Source organism: Ascaphus truei, chromosome 6 (genome assembly GCF_040206685.1).
Source record: "Ascaphus truei isolate aAscTru1 chromosome 6, aAscTru1.hap1, whole genome shotgun sequence".
Classification (NCBI taxonomy): Eukaryota; Metazoa; Chordata; class Amphibia; order Anura; family Ascaphidae; genus Ascaphus; species Ascaphus truei.
In genome coordinates, this window is record NC_134488.1 from 104,111,582 (window position 1) to 104,130,296 (window position 18,715).

At 44.8% G+C, this 18,715-nt stretch overlaps 1 protein-coding gene across 2 annotated transcripts; it reads left to right on the plus strand.

Moving 5' to 3' along the window:
• The first annotated feature begins 9,476 nt into the window (after positions 1–9,476).
• Positions 9,477–14,778, plus strand: RPS9 (ribosomal protein S9). Of its 2 annotated transcripts, none has more exons than XM_075605506.1 (5): positions 9,477–9,501; positions 10,932–11,042; positions 11,151–11,273; positions 13,068–13,254; positions 14,521–14,778. In XM_075605506.1, the coding sequence occupies exons 2-5, from the start codon at positions 10,946–10,948 to the stop codon at positions 14,696–14,698; spliced, it is 585 nt and encodes a 194-aa protein (XP_075461621.1). In that variant the 5' UTR covers positions 9,477–9,501; positions 10,932–10,945; the 3' UTR covers positions 14,699–14,778. The 2 variants fall into 2 exon arrangements, with proteins under 2 accessions (XP_075461621.1, XP_075461622.1); XM_075605507.1 differs by lacking the exon at positions 9,477–9,501 and adding an exon at positions 9,584–9,608.
• Positions 14,779–18,715: the final 3,937 nt, after the last annotated feature.

Sequence of the window (18,715 nt, forward strand, 5' to 3'; positions counted from 1 at the left end):
GAAGGGCCCAGTACGCACCTCCACGCTGAAGGTGCAGCCACGCCGTACTAAAGTTTTTTTAAACTCAATGAAATTGAGTTTAAAACTTGCGACGGAGGCGTGGCCACACCCCCACCGGCGGTTCACCCAATGAGGGCGAACCAGCCGCGTGACGTAATGGGCACGCCCCCAACCGTTGCAAGCTCCCTCTCTCCCCTCAGACCGCAGATCGCGGTTAGCGCTGTGCACGCGCTGCACCCCCGCCGGGCGCGCGTGTCACAGACATGACTGGGACTGCAGCCAGAGGCTCGCAAAAGCGGACGCGCAGTAGTGTAGCAGCCTGTCTGAGCTTTAAGTATATCAGCTTTACCGGGACTCAAGATGTCAATTTAGATACGCCTTGTGTTTAAGTACGTTAGTAATCATTTACTTTATATAGTGTTGAATTCCTGCACTGAAGAGTGTGCAATCAATTGTTAAAATACGTATTTATTTAGTCATTTATTTAGATGAATTTATAAAATGCCAGCAGTGTAAGTGCAACAATTTGTATGGGAAAATGACCTAAAACTCCAAACTAAACAGGTTGGGTCAGTGTATTTCCCAAACTTCTCCTTAGGACCCCACAGCCAGGCCAGATTTTAGGAATAATCAATGTAGTTCCAATTGGTCCTGTAGAAATGTAGAATCCTTGTATGCTGTGGTACCTATAAGTGGATCAACATTAGAATTCTCCCTACATGTAATTATAGGTTTCAAAAAATCTCTGTACAGTATAATTTAATCTAGGGAGAACTCTGATTTGTATTGTCCAACAAGTATCACAACGTACAACAAAGCAGGAAAAATCAATACATTCCTCAGCGCACTCATCTTATATCTAACAATGTGATTAGATGGTCCTTCCTAAAACATGTCCCTGCGGAACGGGTTGGAAATTACTGCTTTAAATAAACCATTTTGAATATGATGTGAAAGATTGTATACAGAGTAACCAGCACTCTAGGAGTATAATCCAAATAAAATATGACTGTGTTGCACCGGAACCTGGAGGGAACCTATGCCTTCCTAAGAAACAATATATAGCACAAAGATAGGGGACCCAGCACTCAAAAGAAATAATGAAAAGAACCGAAATGTCAAGAAAAGATTTTACTGGAATTTAGTCGCATATAAAGTACAATGTACTGCTACTCAAAATAGTAGAAATGGCAAAAGTGACTGTACAAATATAATTCAAATATGCATAATGTGAGGGGAAAAAGTGTTTGTGCTGAGCACACGCATTTTAAGTGAAACTTCTTTGTCTTTTGTCACTGTTTTGTCACAGAAATTGTATTTGTAATAGGGATGTTTTTAATTAAAAATCAAAACAATTTCAATGCAACGAAGTTTGACTTAGAACACGTGTTTTAGCTATTTGCACTTCTATATTTATAATAATTGTGAATTCCTTGTGTATGTGTCAGTCAGTGCGTGTGTGTCAGTCAGTGTGTGTGTGTGTGTGGTGTGTTATTCTCAGGGTCCTGCCCCCCCCCCCCCTTTCTCCTGACTCTCTTTACCCCCTCCCCCTAGCAGAGCTGCAGACACAGCTGTGGGTGCTGGTGCCTTCTGCCGGAGCAGCCCCCCTTCCCCCCCGCGGCGGAGGTGCGGAGACACGGGGAGTGGGGCACCTGACTGAGTGCCCCGGAACAGCCCCCACTCTCTCCCCCGGCAGAGCTGTGTCCTGCTCGGCTCGGCGGAGGTACGGGAACACGGGGTGTTCGGCAGCTGACTGGGGGGGGGGGGGGTGCTCAGCGGCTCACTGGGGGGGAAGGTGTGATCGGCGGCTCACTGGGTGGGGGGGGGGTAGGGTGTGCTTTGCGGCTCACTGTGTCGGGGGGCAGGGTGTGCTTGGTGACACACTGGGTGGGGGGAGGGTGTGCTCGGCGGCTCTTTGGGTGGGGGGGGGATGGGTGTGCTCGGTGGCACACTGTGTGCTCGGCACTCACTGGGAGGGAGAGTGTGCTTGGCAGGGGTGTACAGGGTGTACAGTCACCAAGCTGGCGAAGGTGAGCTCCATATCCCAGCCGCTGTCTGAGTCCCGAAGAAGACCCCACTCTCTCCCCATCGACGGATCTGCGGCCAGATTTTGTGTGAGTCGTTATGTGTGTGTGTGTCTGTCCGTCTGTCCAGCACTTCCTCTCCAGGTGGAAGCTGGCAAGTGACGGCCTCTTCTGCCAGGAGTGATGTCACTTCCGTCACGACTGACTTCTGTCTCCAATCAACTGCATTCACGCCGCTAAGGAAGTTTCACTTCAAAAACAACCGCCAAATACATATATAAAAAAACACCCCCAAATGCATATAAAAAATCCACCCCCCAAATACATATAAAAAACCTCACCCTAAATACATACTGTATATAAAAAAAAAAAACCCTCAACCCCCAAATACATATATAAAAAACACCCCCCAAATACATATGTAAGGGGGTCACCCCCGGTTCCCCTGATCTTACTTTGCCCACTGCCTTACCCCTGTGGCAGTGGGGAAAGGGGACGGCGACTTCTCCCGGTGGGCACCGCCATCTTGGTTGCGGCGCGAGGTTCGCGCAATGCGCAGAGGTTGGCCAGCGTAGCGGTGGCCATCGCCAGTGTGCCGGAGCTCTGGGAGGTTGCACAGGCGCAGTTAAGTGTAGCGGCGGCCATTACAGCGTCGCACATGCACAGTAAAGATCGTGCACGCGGTCCCCATAGAAAAGAGCTGTACCAAAAACTACAATTCCCAGCAGCCTCTGGGGACTGCACTTTCACCCTTGTCACAGGCAGCATTGAAGCCAATAGAGCTGGCAGATTCTCATGCTGCAGAGTTGCAACAATGTTGTGTGCAGACAGGGTTTTGTCAGTTGGAGCTGGGAGCAGAAGGGGAAGGAAGGGTGTAGGGAGTGAGTGAAGCTCCTGCACCAAGTAAGGTCCCCCATATCCAAGGTAGGCCCCAACTCCCCACCAGGTTAGTGGGTAATTGATAAGGGACGGCCCCAGTTAGGGACTCTGCCCTTAGTGTGTGAGTGCTGTCTTGTCAGAGTCACGGCTGTCAGTGCTGTGAGGTCTGACAGGCAGGCACAGTGTTGTGCAGCACGTTTGCTGTACGTACCAAGTAGGTGGCAGTGCGTTACTGCAAGTACTAGGTAGTTAGAGTTAGGACTGGGAAGAGCTAGGGGGACGGGATAGGCCAGTTAACCCCTTAGGTCCCAGGTAGGTCCTCACTCCCCAGTTTGTGGTGCTACAGGGACAGGCCCTAGGTTAGGGACTTGTCACGTTAGTGCCAGTGATAGATAGGGACACAGCGGACGCTGCGCTTCCTGAAAGGAGACTTGGGTTCAAGTCTGCGCCCCAGAGACAAAGACTATCTTCAGGGTGGGATCGCACCTGGCGGACCCCAAACAAGGATTCACCGGACCGGATCAGACGGGATCCCAGAGCGACAGATCCTTTGTGAAGTCACTTGCAGGCCCGAGTGCAGGAGCACTCGGCAGGTACTCTATAAGTGCACCAACAGATCATAACATTCTCTTAACACATAGTGGCAGCGCTGACCACGGGACAAAGGGGTTGGGCTGTGGGCACGGTGTGGGGATGTTATAATGTTGTGATGTTATGAGTATGATGCAATAGTTATCCTTTGTTCATTCAGTAAACCTGTTATCCATAATACTGGTGTATGTGGTTTCTGGGTGGGTTCCTATGTTAGGGTCATTCTACATTCCCATAGAATCTTACATAGGTGGAGGCGCTGAAACCAAGAACCGTTCCAGAGGATTCACCCCAGGCTCTCACTAGCGGAGGCTCAGGCCTCCTATGAGCCTGACAGGTATACGCACCACACCTGGTAACACCGTATGTTCTCCGCACCCACACCATATCTGCGATTGGGGGGGGGGGAATACCCGTTACACATATACTGTATATATATCAAAAATAAAAAGACGATACCGTTCTGTGGCAAACGAAATGCTTTTATTTGTGCGAGCTTTCGACATACACAGATCTATTCTTCCGGCGAGGTTACAATGAATGAAGCCAAAAAAAGGGTTTTAACTTTAAAACAGTGCATACTGGAATGTGATCTGTGATTGAAGTTTCCCCCTGTGCAGTATGTGTTTTATGACTTGAGGTGTTAAATGGACCCTGAATGTTGTTGATGTAAGAGTGTGTGTGTGTATGTCTGTATGTAATATAAATTGGTAAAGAGCACACAGTGTATACAGCACTTTACAAAAGGTGTGTGTGGAGTGAGACTGTATATCAATGGTGTGGGAATGTAAGAGGCTGTGGCATAACTAAAAGTGCATGTGGATACTATGTGGTCCCTATTGGTATATAGGGATGGAATTACATGGAGTGTACAGTATGTATGTGTAAGAGACAGCTGTGCGTGCATATATATATAGCGCAGTATGTATGGACATGGCCTTTGACACTCATGGGAAGAGAGTTCTCTCATGTCAGTAATGACTAATAAAACTTCGGTCTTGGTTTAGGCCATCGTGAATTGTCCCGAACAGTTGCATAAATTTGTATTCATGCAACCGTCTCTCTTTCAGTGTTCTAAGATTACCTTTGAGTATGGCCACCTTCAGATCGTTCATCTTGTGGCCAGATTCAGAGAAATGTTCGCCAACAGGACTGTCTCTTGTTCCGCGGATAATGCTGTGGTGATGCAGATTAATTCTCTTGTTTAGCCCCTGTCCCGTCTCACCTTTGTAGTAGCAGCCCCCTGGGCATTTCATGCACATTGCTGGAGGAACAGGTGAACCTTCCTCTGATTTTGTACTCCAGATTCCTGTGTGGTATTTGTATTGTGCCCGCTGTGTGGAGCATTGCGCAGGTTTTTCATCTTGCGTCCTGGCATGGTCTTGTCCCGCATTCAGTTGTACTGTTGAGTACTTTACTCCTCACATCATTTTTTTGAGATTATGGGGTTGTCTGTATGATAATAAGGGTGTTTCAGGGAAGACCTGTTGCAGTCTTGTATCTTCCTGGAGAATGGGTTGTAGTTCCCTGGCGATCCTACGTAGGGCTTCTAGGTGTGGGTTATATGTGACCACCTAAGGTACCCAGTCGCTTGTCTCTTTCTGTCTGTATTCAAGAAGATCACTTCTTGGTATTCTGGTGGCCTTGTGGATTTGCTGGTCTACAATTCTGAGGTTATATCAACAGTTTATGAAATCCGATCTCAAGGCTGTAATCCGCTGGCCTCTGTCTGCTGTGTCGGAGCATATCCTGTTGTATCGTATGGCTTGACTGTAGATGGTTGCATGTTTATTGTGTGTTGGGTGGAAATTGTTGTCCCTCAAATAGCTGGCTCTGTCTGTAGGTTTGCGGTATACAGAAGTCTGTAGTTGGTTGTTCTTTATAGTAATGGTGGTGTCAAGGAAGTATACTGCGTCTGGGGATTGGGTGAGTTTGAGGTTGATGGTCGGGGGGAACGTATCGAAGTTCTCATGGAACTGTAGGAGGTCCTGTTCACCAGAGGTCCAAATCAGGAGGATGTCAGTGCCAGGGGCCCAGCTTCCAGACCTCTAGTTCCCACCGGGGCCAGCTCTCCCAGACTGTGGGCTTCTCCCACTGACTGTCCCACACCGAGCTTCTGACTCCGGAGCACGCTGACCCTATCTCTCATGCCGGTGTGCGTTGAAAGCTGGGCCCAGCTTGCTTCACCGTGTGTCGACGTCCGAGAGGCCTGGTGCGTGCCGGTGTCAGAAGCTCTGCGTGAGACAGTCTGTGAGTAGATTGGGCCCAGCGGCAACGGGAGGTCGAGCCCAACTGTTTTGTCCGTCTGCCATGCCCACCGCAGCCACCGGCCTGGAACACCTGTCCCGACTCTCCCCCCGTCGACGGCCCTGATTGCTGTCACTTGTCATCAATACTCTACAAAACACTTATCTCCTTAGATCCACCTCCAGAAACCTGCTTATGGTTCCAAGGACTAGGACTAGAGTGGACAAGGAACACGCCGGAACGCTGTTCTCGCACTTATTTTAGCAGCCGGAGTAGTGTTCCGTCAGTTCTGCGGGATCCTTTCTGACTTCTCCCAAGGCTCCACGTTTGGAGCAGGGTCCGTCCTTGCCCTGACGGAGATGGCTGCCCTGATGGTCCACCAGAAGTCAAGCCCATCTTCTGCAATTGGCCACCTGTGTGGGCCCCCTCCACTGCAGGGTAAGGTCCCACATGCCACGCTCCTCAGGTAGGGCCCAGAGGAGGAGTGAGAGAGAAGGGGTTAGAGTGATAGAGAAGAGAGAGAGAGGGAATGACAGAGAGGAGGTGGGAGTGAGAGAGAGTAAGGGGGAGTGAGAGAGAAGATGGGGAGAGAGAGGCGGGGAGTGGGAAAGAAAAGTGGGCTTTGTGAGAGAGCAGTGGGGGGATGAGAGAGAGAAGGGGCAGTGAGAGAAGAGGGGGGGAAGTGAGAGAGAAGAGGGGAGAGAGATAGAAGAGGAGGGGGAGTGAGAGAATCAGTGGGGAAGAGAGGGGAGTAGGAGAAGAGCGTATAGGGGAGAAGCAGAAGAGGAGGGTGGCATGTAGGAGAAAAGCATGACAAGGAAGGGAGAAGCAGGGTGAGAATGAAAATAAAAACCTTTAAAAAAAACCTATATATTTTTAATTACTGTGTTTAAGATGTTGTGGGGCAAAAAAATACATTTTTTTTAAGGACTGTCGCACTGTTCTGAGGTTCAATAAAGCATCGAGTAGCTCTTCCTTCTCTTACCGAACACTCCACTTTTATCGGAGTCTCTGAAATTTGACTCCTGTCTAAGTTCTTTCAAGACTTCATCTGTTTCCTACTATAAACATGTTTGTAACTATAACGTGTAATGTTGGTAACATTATTTTGACCCATGACATACCTGAAAATGAGAGGTAACTCTCAATGTATTTTTTCCTGGTAAAATATTTTATAAATAAATAAAACTATATAGATAAAAATATACATACATACATACAAAGCAAAGATCTGCCAAGCTAAGTTAGGGGTCCTACCTCCATGTTTGCTACCTTGCCAGAAATTTACTAGCAGAAGCAATATTTTTAGATGTTGGACTGCTGCCAAACATTACAACTGCGTCAGCCCAATTTACAAGGTTATAAGACACATTGGGTGGGCGCTACATTGAGAATCTGTGCTAGAACCCTATGATCACTGCACTGCATGCATCTTCTGCCTTGTTGCTGAATTTATGGAAATAACACACTGAAAGATAGAGCGTGTAAGGATATTGTGAACATATGAGGGGCTATGTATCAGTGTCCAAGCTGAAAAGGGGAGTGAGGGGAGGCAAAAAACTACACCAGATTTATTAAAGTAAAAAGTCCCATAGGAAGCAATTAGACTTTTTGCTTCGATAAACTGGATAAGCAACTGTGTCAACTAATTTTGACCATGTACTGTATGTATGTATAGTGCCATTAATGTACATAGTGCTTCACAGCAGTAATACATGTGACAATCATATAAATAACCCATAATGGGAAGTAGTGCTCCAGACATAAAAGTAACATTTAGGAAAAGGAGTCCTGCTCCGAAGAGCTTACAATCTAATTGAACAAAATACTTATTTCCCTGTGCCTCGGAAACCACAATCCCAGAGTACGCAGGGACTTGTAAATCAAAACTCGGTGTGCAGAGCTGTGTACACTGTCAGCACTATGTAATATATTAGCATGTATGTCACAACTAAACCACCCAATCAGAGACCCAACAATGTATAGGTTAACGTTCTCTTTAACATCAATAGGTTTATTTGCACCTATTGTTTAAAAAAAAAAAAAAAGAAGCAAGGTGTACATTCATAAGCAATGTAAACATAATAATGATCCATTATAGTATCATATAATTGATTATTTTTTTTGCAGTGAAAAAGATCCCTTGGACCCCTGGGATATCAGTGAGACGACGCTGTGTTATTTACTTGTAATTCGGGTGGGCAGCCTCTTTGTACATGGATGCACCTTTTGCTCCTTTATTTGTTTGGTGTTGAGGTTTTCTGACTTTTCATTGGCTTTTTGCACCATAACCAGGGTTGCCACCTTCTACTGAAAGCTAACCCGGAGAAAATGTAAAACAAAAAAATTCCTTACTTGGTGTGGCGGCGTTTCTTGACATCCTGCTGCAACTCCCCCTCCAATTGCAGGGAACATGGCTGCCGCCGCGTAGCATCATGACGTCACATTGTCATGGCAACGCGGCGGCAGCCATGTTCACTGCAATTGGAGGGGGAGTTGCAGCAGGATGGTGGGAAACGCCGCTGTTAACACATCTGTGAGTGGTTTCTCTGGCTTCACATACAATCCCATGCTGTGTTTAAAAGCTGTGTTAACAGCGAGCATTAGCTTATAAGGGTTCCATGTAAAATTGGTTTCCAGGCATAAGGTGACACATTGTGTGCTCATTTGCATGTCATTTCCCAGAATCCCTTGCCACAGTGGAAGCACTGTATGCTAGGTGATAATGGTGAAAGGCAGGGTTGCAGACCTTTCTAAGATATGTGAATGTGCTCACAAGTAATATATTCAGTGTTCGACAAACCTATACATTTGCTCGCCCCGGGCGAGTGGATTTAACCCCCGGGCGAGTAAATATTGGCCCAAGCAGCACACGTTTGGTACTAGGTGGCGAGTAGATTTTTTTGTGTGGCGAGTAGATTTTTTGGTGATTTGTCAACCACTGAATATATTTATATGCCAACAGTGGAGATTTCTTGTCACCTTTTGCTTGGGGGATTAAATGGCCTTATCTGCAACATGTGATGCTGAAGGGCAGGTTAGTAGGGGCTTAAGTAGAATTGTGTAAGGCCAAGTTCAGGGTGGCTGCTTGCATCCTTGCGCGCCTCTCCCGCAGCCCGGCGATCTGTGCCCAGGCTGCAGGAGTTGGGTCGTGGCATTTGGGGGCATGGCAGGGGGGTGTCACAGAGCTGGTTCGCTGAACCAGCTCACGTGATGCGACTGCCGCCCCAAATATCATTTCGGGTTGTAGCGGCAAAGTCTAGCAGCATCAACGCCACCGGTGGAGTTTTCAGTTTGAACACTCCCACCGAACAACCCGAACGTGGGACGGACGTGCGCGCGCTGTCGCATAGCAGCCACCGTGAACTTGGCCTAAGGTCCTAATAACACATTCAGTGTCAGATGTTACTCATAGCCAGGGATTGCCCTTTATTATCAGTTATTCTGGGTATTAAAAAATGATATATAACATGATATATAATTTATCTGGAGACCACAAGTGGCCAGATCTCACACTAACACCTATACGCTATACCGCCTCACATGGAGCTGCCTGCACCATCAGGAGAGGACGCACGGAGAGCACGTATCACGCGTCATCAATAGGCGCCCACTCCAAACGCATGACGCCGGAGCACGCCACAGGCGTTCCTAACGCGATGACGACGTCGGAAATTGCGTAATTGTGGGCGTGCCCTCACGCGGGCTATATAAACCATGACGCAGGAGCAGTGAGTTCCTTTTCCCTCGTGGCGGCCCGGTAGGTTTACGTGCTAATTGTGGTGGCGGCGGCGGCGGCGGCGGCGGCGGCGGCGGCTGTGGCTGTGGGTTAATAAACGTGCGCCGGGAAACCAGAATAAAACACAGGTAGCGCTGTAATAAGCGAAAAGCGTTAGGGATACTTACCGTGCGCGGCATGGGTCCGAGTCCTAGAGTAAGCCGCGCCCTGCCCGGGTTCTCAGTGAGGCCTGCAACGCATGTATTTAGTTGTCACGTAGTTGTTGCGGCCCGCGACTCACGACCGCGCGTGAGCTACAGTCTGCAGTTACTAGCAACGGAACGCGAGGCCCCACTCACTGTAACGTGGGCACGCGTTGGTATAATGTTCAGTTGTTTGAGGCTCCAGTGTTTCCGCTGCGGCATGTGAAATTACCAACTCATAATACTAAGGGTTTTTCATCGGTTCGCTAGCGCTTCATACATTCAAGATATAAAATACTGTACGTGTTTTGTAAATGACCCATTGGTGCACCAGTGGGACCCTATCTATGGCAATAGGGAAGGTGTATGCCTGTCTTGTTAAAGCACACTTAGGATTAGCGTATTGCAACTGTAATATTTCAGGTCTCATCTGTCTGATATGCCTAATAACTCGAACTCATCAATTATCCCATAGGAAAAATCCTTAACGTTTTGTGGAAATTCCACTTGCCCAGTCTTAATGTGAAAATGCGATACCTTAAATCAGACAAGAATGTGTTTTGTGGGGTACTGGGGGGCTTGTATTTGGGTGCATGTATGTTATATATTGGGAAGTAGAAATAGGGTTTTAATGGAGCAATCCCTCTGCTCATACATTTACATTTATTTACATTCTCCGTTTCTTTGCTGCTGTATTTAGCAAAATGGCTGCTACATTCCCCCATTAATGCACCTTGGGGCTACAGAGTAAAAAAAAATCTGATGCCAGGGAAATGGGTAAAATGCAAAAATTGTATTTTGAGGTGCTACTTTTACTTTACCTTTGGTTTCTCATTATGTAACATGAACCTCCATGAGCTGCATGCCAGGGTCCCTCTGACACACAGGTTGTTATGCTATAAAAGTTTTTTTTTTTTCCTGGGGAGAAGACCGTTGAGCCCTTTCGCTTATATTCATGTCAATGGAGTCTACCTGCAACCATGTGACCAGTGCCCCAACAATGACATGTTTACACTCTGCCACGTGGTTGACATTGGACAGATCTTTCATTGCAATTATAAACTTTTCAGATTGCACTTTTGTTCATATGGCAAATTGGGCTTACGTGCCAATCATTTAACAAATGTCTCATGCACTTATGAAGTTCATATGTATTTTTTGTGTGGCTTATTAATGCTTGTGAGCCGTTGAGTAATTGACCAACATTACTTTGATTTTTGTTGTACTGTTGCTTATCTTAATTGGAATTATGTTTTTCCCTGTACGCAGGCAAATAGCTCGAAATGCCCGTTGCCAGAAGTTGGGTGTGTCGAAAGACCTATGTCACTCCGCGACGTCCATTTGAGAAGTCTCGGTTGGACCAGGAGTTAAAGCTTATTGGTGAGTTGCAATTATTGAACGTTACATTTGTTCCTTTATTTAAGAAAGCTTCTTTAGTTTGATCATTTAAACTTGTGCTTACATAATGAACTGTTTTCTCTCTATTAGGTGAATATGGTCTGCGTAACAAGCGTGAAGTGTGGAGAGTGAAATTCACTCTTGCCAAAATCCGCAAGGCTGCCCGAGAGCTACTTACCCTGGATGAGAAGGATCCCAAACGTCTGTTTGAAGGTATTTAAAACCGCAATCTATACTGCTTATTTCGGGTATAATCTGACAACTGCTGGATTAATTGTGGGGGTACCTAGTACTAGTCCAAGGATAGATGGCAGACAGGCCTGTCTAAGATCAGTGACATTTCTAATACAGTACATAATACCGATAAACATTTGTATTTAAAAGCAATCAGGTGTGTACATTGTCAAATATTTAACTTTAAACATTCCTTTGGTAAAATTTGTTTCTGAACACCTTTGTTACTTGACTAGACTGTTGGGGTGCTTAGATGCAGCAAAATTGCATGCTTTGTTCTATTTATTTTAAAGTAATTCAGTTGTTTTGCGGTTTCCCAGAATCCCTGGGTGCAGTGTATGCTAGAAGATAATAGGGGGAGTAGATTGCAGACCTGTCTGAGAGGTCAATGTGCTCACAAGTGATATTTTTATTTTAAGCTGTTGGTCAAACTACAACATTCTCCATTTATCTCTCGTTGGGCATCTACTAGTCTCTTGCACTCTACAGGTTGTCTCTTCTTTGCACCTTTTACAACTATAGCCCCCTCCCATCTTAAGCCCTTTTCACTAATCTCTCCCTGCTGATGGCCAGGACATACTTGAAAACAAGAGGTAACTCTTGATGTATTACTTCCTGGTAAAACATTTTATTAATAAATATGGAACGATCTTTGACTCGTACGTCAAGTGCTTTAACTTTCCACATTCAAAGTCCAGCTGAAAAGCCACCTCTTAACTGCAGCCAAGTCTGGGTCTGCTTCATTTAACAGTTCATGCATCTAAACTATAGTGACTGATCTTAATTTAATGGGCGGTTAACGTTTAAGATGTGCAAAAACTGTTCCCTTATTCCTATTGTACATTATTGGCATACAATTGTAATGTCATAAAGCGATGTGCACGTGATTGGAGCTATATAAATACAATTATATTTAGTCTTTTTGGTTTCAGTGATCAGAGCAAATAACTAATTTGCTTTTAGAAATTTTTGTAGTCGCAAAGCTTATTGTGGAATCAAAAGCTGCAGCTCTAAATGCATATTGGAGTGTATTGTGCAACTAGCAGAGAGAAGGATATTCAGCGCTCGTGCTGCAGATGTGAAGATAGGAAAATCCCTTTGCTGCACGTGCATGGAGCGTCTCCCCAAATGCTCCACCTTCAAAGGTGATCCCCCCCTAAAAAGGGGGGAGGACACCCTGAGAAACAGAAAAGAAAAAAGAAATAAACAAAGAAAATAGCAACAGCCCAAGGTAATTTAAGTTAAAACCGCCATAGAGGACTATAATACCGCTGACAGGGGGAAACGAACACTCACACTGGGGCAGAAGTGGGGGTCCACGGATGACCGCACAGGATCTGGACCGCGGCACCGCAGAAGGTGAAAAAACACCACTTGTGCCTCAGGCAGACTCCGTCTCAGCCTCTCAGCAAACACGCGCAGGATTACCTTGAGCTGTTGCTATTTTCTTTGTTTATTTCTTTTAACATTGAATGTATATTTTTACTGTGTGTGTTTTACTGTTTAGGGTATTCTATTTTTAGAGTCCATATGTATGGTTTATATATCTGGGCAGTTTAACCCATTTAGCTGAGGAGGGGTTGGATCCTCTCAGCTGTTTATGTGTATTTTATAATAAATAACATTAATCTAATCCCTGGTGCGCATCTGTGCATGTTTTCTTTTCTGTTGTGCAACTAATCTAGATAAATGCCTGTTGGGTGATTCTTCTTAATTGACATTGAAATCAAGATATTTGCAGTAAATGATTAACATGGTTTGTTCCGTGCACAGGTAATGCCCTGCTTAGGCGATTGGTGCGTATTGGCGTGCTGGATGAGGGGAAGATGAAGCTTGATTACATCCTGGGCTTGAAAATTGAAGATTTCTTGGAACGACGTCTGCAGACCCAGGTCTTCAAGCTGGGTCTGGCAAAGTCCATCCACCATGCCCGTGTGCTGATCAGACAGAGGCACATCCGGTAAGTGTAGCTTTATATTAAGCACAGAGTACTCTCGCATGGTTTTTAGTCCAAGCCAGCTGCAGCTATCAAGTATTGCGAAACAAATGTTTCTCTAGTCAGTTTCTATGCTAGTCATTTATGAATTACATGTTGCTGTATAAATATTTTCAGAAAGTAATAAGTTTACAAGATGCAGAAACTTTGTCCTTGTCTGCCTCAGGTTGTTGTCCTGCTGCATCCTCTAATATACATTTTGGAGCAAACTGACGCTTTGGTGAAGCTATTCTCTCTCTTTTTTTTAAAAAATTTTTTTTTGAGCAGTTGCATTTTGCATATTTTTTGCACACTTTTTACAAGAAATGTTTGCTTTAAACGTCCTGGATTCTGTCCTCCCATTGTTCCCTTGTATGTAGTTTTCCTAAAGCTTTACTTTGGTGTCTTACTTAGCACATGGGACAGAGCACCTGAAAGCAGTTCTGGGCACATGGAGACCTGACTGAGTAAGGTCACTTCGGCCAATGCCGTACACCTTGTGAACCACCGGAGCTCATCTGGAACTCTGACCTAGACACCACTGAATCCGTTTTGCGGATATTGAGTTAATTCAGCAAGGTCACTTTGGCTCTGTCCATACACCTTGTGAATTGGTTTGGCGTTCCCCTACAGAAAACCATGCACCCTGCCAGGCATGTATGGGAGTTAATAGTTTCATATAGCACCGGTAAACCAGCACTGTATGTTAATCAGTGGGAGCATCAAAAATAGTAAATATAAGAACTGGTCACTTAATGCTGGCTCTTGATTTGGTTTGTGTTGCTCCGACACAGGTACAGCTTGTTTTCTGTGTCCCTGAAACTTTCCATTCTGGAATGGGTTACGTTTTATAAAATCACAGCAATCTGTCTAAAATCTATTGTCAACTGATTTTGATGTGTCCCACTTATCAGTAATACCTGCCGCCCTGAACATGGATCAATTCCTTTGTCTTGATTCTCGGGCTGCGCAGGAACTAATTTTAGGTTGAGGTGTCGGCTTAGCCCTCTTGCTGGCAGATTTGTCAGTGATTGGGGTAGTCCTACATTTGGCTCAGTTGAGCTGTACAGCTAGTGGCAAAGTAGAAATCAAACATCTGAATCTGCTGTTTTGCCATACAAACATGTAACAAAGACCAAGCTTAAATTTGAGGGTGTTCTTGAAGCCAAACCGTTTATACCTGAAATCACCGGTATTGGGTTGTAAAGGTGTTGTTGTTCTGCAGTGATTGACCTATTTGTTCTTCTGCAGAGTACGCAAGCAGGTGGTCAACATCCCATCATTTATTGTGCGTCTGGACTCCCAGAAGCATATTGACTTCTCCCTGCGCTCACCATATGGAGGTGGACGTCCTGGCCGTGTCAAGAGAAAGAACGCCAAGAAGGGACAGGCCGGTGCTGGAGCCGGAGATGATGAGGAGGAAGATTAAGCCTTCTTCACAGCTTCCCGTTACCATCTGAATGGGAGTGTTTTCAAATGTATATGGAATAAAAGCCCTTTCTAACCAAATGGTTTAACGTGTTTTATCAATTGACACAATACCTAATAATAAATGCAAAACCTGTGGCTTAATTTGTGACTTGTATGAGCCATTCACAGTTGAGGTGGTTCATTATCTGGCAATGATTAACCTATGAATACAGGGTAAGTGATTGTACAAGCTGTGGGTCTCTGATAAATTAATGGCCCCATTCTGTAGTAAAATGTGCCAGTGATTGTAGATGACATTTGCTGGCTGTTTTTAGGAACTAGGTAATATTAGAAGTCTACTTCATAGCCTTTTCTGATTTGTATGTAGATCTGTCTAGAATGCCTGAAGTGTACTTGGTGCTTTACAAAAGACTGTACAGGGAATAATACAATAAGTGCAACAAGTCACAGGAAATTACCTCTGTGCCCTGGAGAGTTTAGTGGATGCGTTATGTGGACATTGTACTATTGTAAGGTTTTTTTTTTTTTTTTTTCAATTGTCAAACTTGTTTTATTTTGGAGTTTGAAAAGCTACAACTTGCACAACGGAGTACAAACTATACAATCTTAACCTTCCTATGGTATGGCACTGGTTTGTTGTATGGCTTTTAAAGTTATGCTATTTTCTCATTTGGTCAGTCCTCTTCCACTGGAACTTTGCCCTTAAGGCCAGCTATTACATTATTAATGCTGATTATCAGGTTGCAAATGTCTCCTGGTATAGATTTGCAAGTGGGAGATGAGTCACAAACTGGGAGAGCACAGCCGTGAACCCCTCCCTGCTTTAGGTAATGTAATAGTTAACTAGTAGAAATATTGTATAATGAAATTAGCACATGCAGAACTTAAATGTACAACTTCCCAGATAATTTGAAATTGGCACAAACAATTCTTGCACCACTGCCACAAGGCAAAAATATGTATGCAGAGTTCACCGTGCAAACTTTGAAGCAGCATTTTAACAACCACCTGAAATGTTCTTGTATAGTAATCAATTTAAACAAAGCGGCAATACTACATTGTGGTGTATTTTTATGTTAAGCATGTGACAATGTATTTTACATTCTTAAACTGGCAATCGTTTGGTGCTTCTGTTCTAAATCTGTAAAAATCCTGATTGTGTAACTCGGCAACTACAATGTATCCTTAGATGTTACCTTCGTAATAGATTAGTTTACCGCTCAAGCTGCTTGGAATATTGGCGTCAGTAAAGCTTTATGCACTCTGGATACGCACATTTTGAGCAGTGAACCAAGCTCCCAACTCCTCCCCATTCTTTGATACTTAAGCAGTGAAAGAACAAATGGCTAGGTTAAAAAAAAATATATACACTTGACCTACTTCCCAAGCACCCCCTTGATGGTATCTTGCAAAGCTGATATCTCTTTAATATCTGTAAAAACTGGTGTATCCACAGCAAAATTCCAATACATGTTCTGTTTATGGAAGATGCAGTGTCGATTTTTGATCCCAACAGAACTTGTTAGGCCTCGTTTATAGTAGAGCCGGCAGTGCGTGCATGTGATGTCACTAGTTCGGTGCGTGCAAAACTTGCACTGGAGGCGTGGCTGTGATATCACGAACGGTTTGCCCCAGTGGCATAACCGCTCACGTGATATGGCCATCGCGCATGGAAATCAATTTGGCAAATCTGTTGAACAATTGCGTGGCGTGCACCTTAATTGCTATGCATACATTCCGGCGGTGTCATAAGCACAGTTTAAGTGGTAATGTAATGTCATTTTTGGACACTAAATGATTGCACCAGAGGTTTGGGCTGTATGATGGAGAGCTGCCCTAATGAAACCTCAGTCACATACTGTGCTCAGCCTAAAAAAAAAAGCTTCCTTCTGACAAGACAAGATTGAAGGAGTAACCTTCCTTAATATATCAAAAAGGTATGTATTATAATTATGTAAAGCAGTTAGCCTGGGAATCCTCTTGTTCTGGTGCATTGAGCATTTAACAGACTACCATTAAATAATGTTTTATCTCGGGCTCTAACTCCAACCCCCTGGATATCACCTGTAGTGTCCTGCAAGGCTGTTCTGGGGCTCCTCTTTTCAGTCTTCATCAATGATCTTATCTACTGCTTGTAAGCCTGCGCTTCTAGTGACAGTGATGCAATGTCGCGGCAAAACAAATGCATTGGTGCTGTCGCGTGCGCTTCTAGTAAGCGCGACGGATTGGTCGCGATCGCTGGAAGTCATCTCTTATTTGATTTTCCAGCTATCGTCACTGGCACTAAGCATAGCCTAAGGGAGCTTCAATACACATGCATGCGGAAGACAATCTTATATCCACACAGCTTCAGCCTCTGACCTTGAAAACCTACTTCAATCTGATTTTTTGAGACTTGAAAATTGGATTTTACTACAAACTGTTTTAAAACACTGCCAAGATTGTAACTGGTATTTAGGACCAAGGCTACATTTCTAAAGCTACCAATGACGGAGCTTCAGATCAGAACCAACTTGAATACCATTCTAACACCTGTCACTAGTTTTAAATATCTGGTCATATGGTTTCACTCCTATTTACCATTTGAGTTGCACATTGATACTCCTGACATCCAAAACCTATGCCAAACTAGGTGTACATGATAGGAACAAATCCTCCCTAAGCCTGCTGGTCAGAAAGTGCATGGCACAGCAGATGCTAATACCAATTATAGACTATGGGGACGTAGTATATGGCACGGCATCTCAAACACCTTAGCAAACTACACACCCTCTACAATTCAATATGCCGCTTTGTCCTACAATGTAATTACAACACTGAAATGCTGTGAAATGCTTAAAGAACTAGATTGACCATCACTTGAGTCTAGGTTCAAAGTTAATATTTCCTGTCTTGCCTTCAAATACTTTCTGGGCAAGCTACCCGCATATCTGAACAATCTCCTCACCTCTACCATGTGCAGCACTTATCACCTGAGACCTGACTCCAAAAGACTGTTCACGGTCCCAAGGTTCAACAAATGATTCGGCCGCTCCTCTTACCGTGCACCTCACAACTGGAACAATCTACCTATGAATCGCAAAGTTGCCACCAGTCTAAGTTCTTTCAAAACTAAAGATGCCTCACATTTTAATCTGGTCTGTAACTTTCATACGCCTATAACATTTTAGCTTTAACTGTTCATGCAATGTCTTTATAAATAATGTATAATGCTGTTCACTACCTATTTGTAACCATGTATTTGTCATCATAACTCTGTCCAGGACAGAGCGGTAACGCTCAATGTATTTCTTCCTGGTAAAACATTAAATAAATAAATAATGCAGGGGCTCACTGATGAGCGCCAAGCCTTCACCCAACCCCCAGGTTTTGTTACGCTTTAAACAAAAGCGGGCAGGGCGATTATTCTTTTCCAAGAATCGAGGCAGGGAATCTACCTTTTTCCAAGACTTATCTGTGAGTCAAACCTTATAGGCAACAGTTCCTGCTTTGCACATAGCTTTCTGGTAGCATAGATTTTAAGGAACCATCCAAGACAGCAGTTTTTTTAATTCTTTTAATTCTTTTTTAAATATTGAATTGAAGCAGAGGGTCTCCGGAGTTGAACCCTGTTAATTTCCCCCTACTTCTGGAGATACTTACCTCTTACCTAGGTGCCGCGAGCTGCTCTGTCTAAGCAAGCAGGGCTTTCAGGTTTGAAGCTCCCGCGTCACGTGGGCCAATAGGAAGCTGCAGTGATGAAGTCACAGCTTTCAATTGGCTCACAGACCAGGAAATATCTGAACAGCAGACATTGTGAACCCTGTTAGCCGAGGAAAGCAGTTGCCGGCACCTAATTCGCAGGTAATTGTCTCCGGAAGCAGTGGGTACATGGAGCTGAAATTAATGGGGTTCAGCTCCGGAGACCCCCTGCTTCAACTATATAGCTATATCTATATATAGATAGCCCCTGACGAAGCCGTAAAGGAGGAACGCGTAGGGCGTGGTTTATTCAGTGTTTTAGTGTTGCACGAGT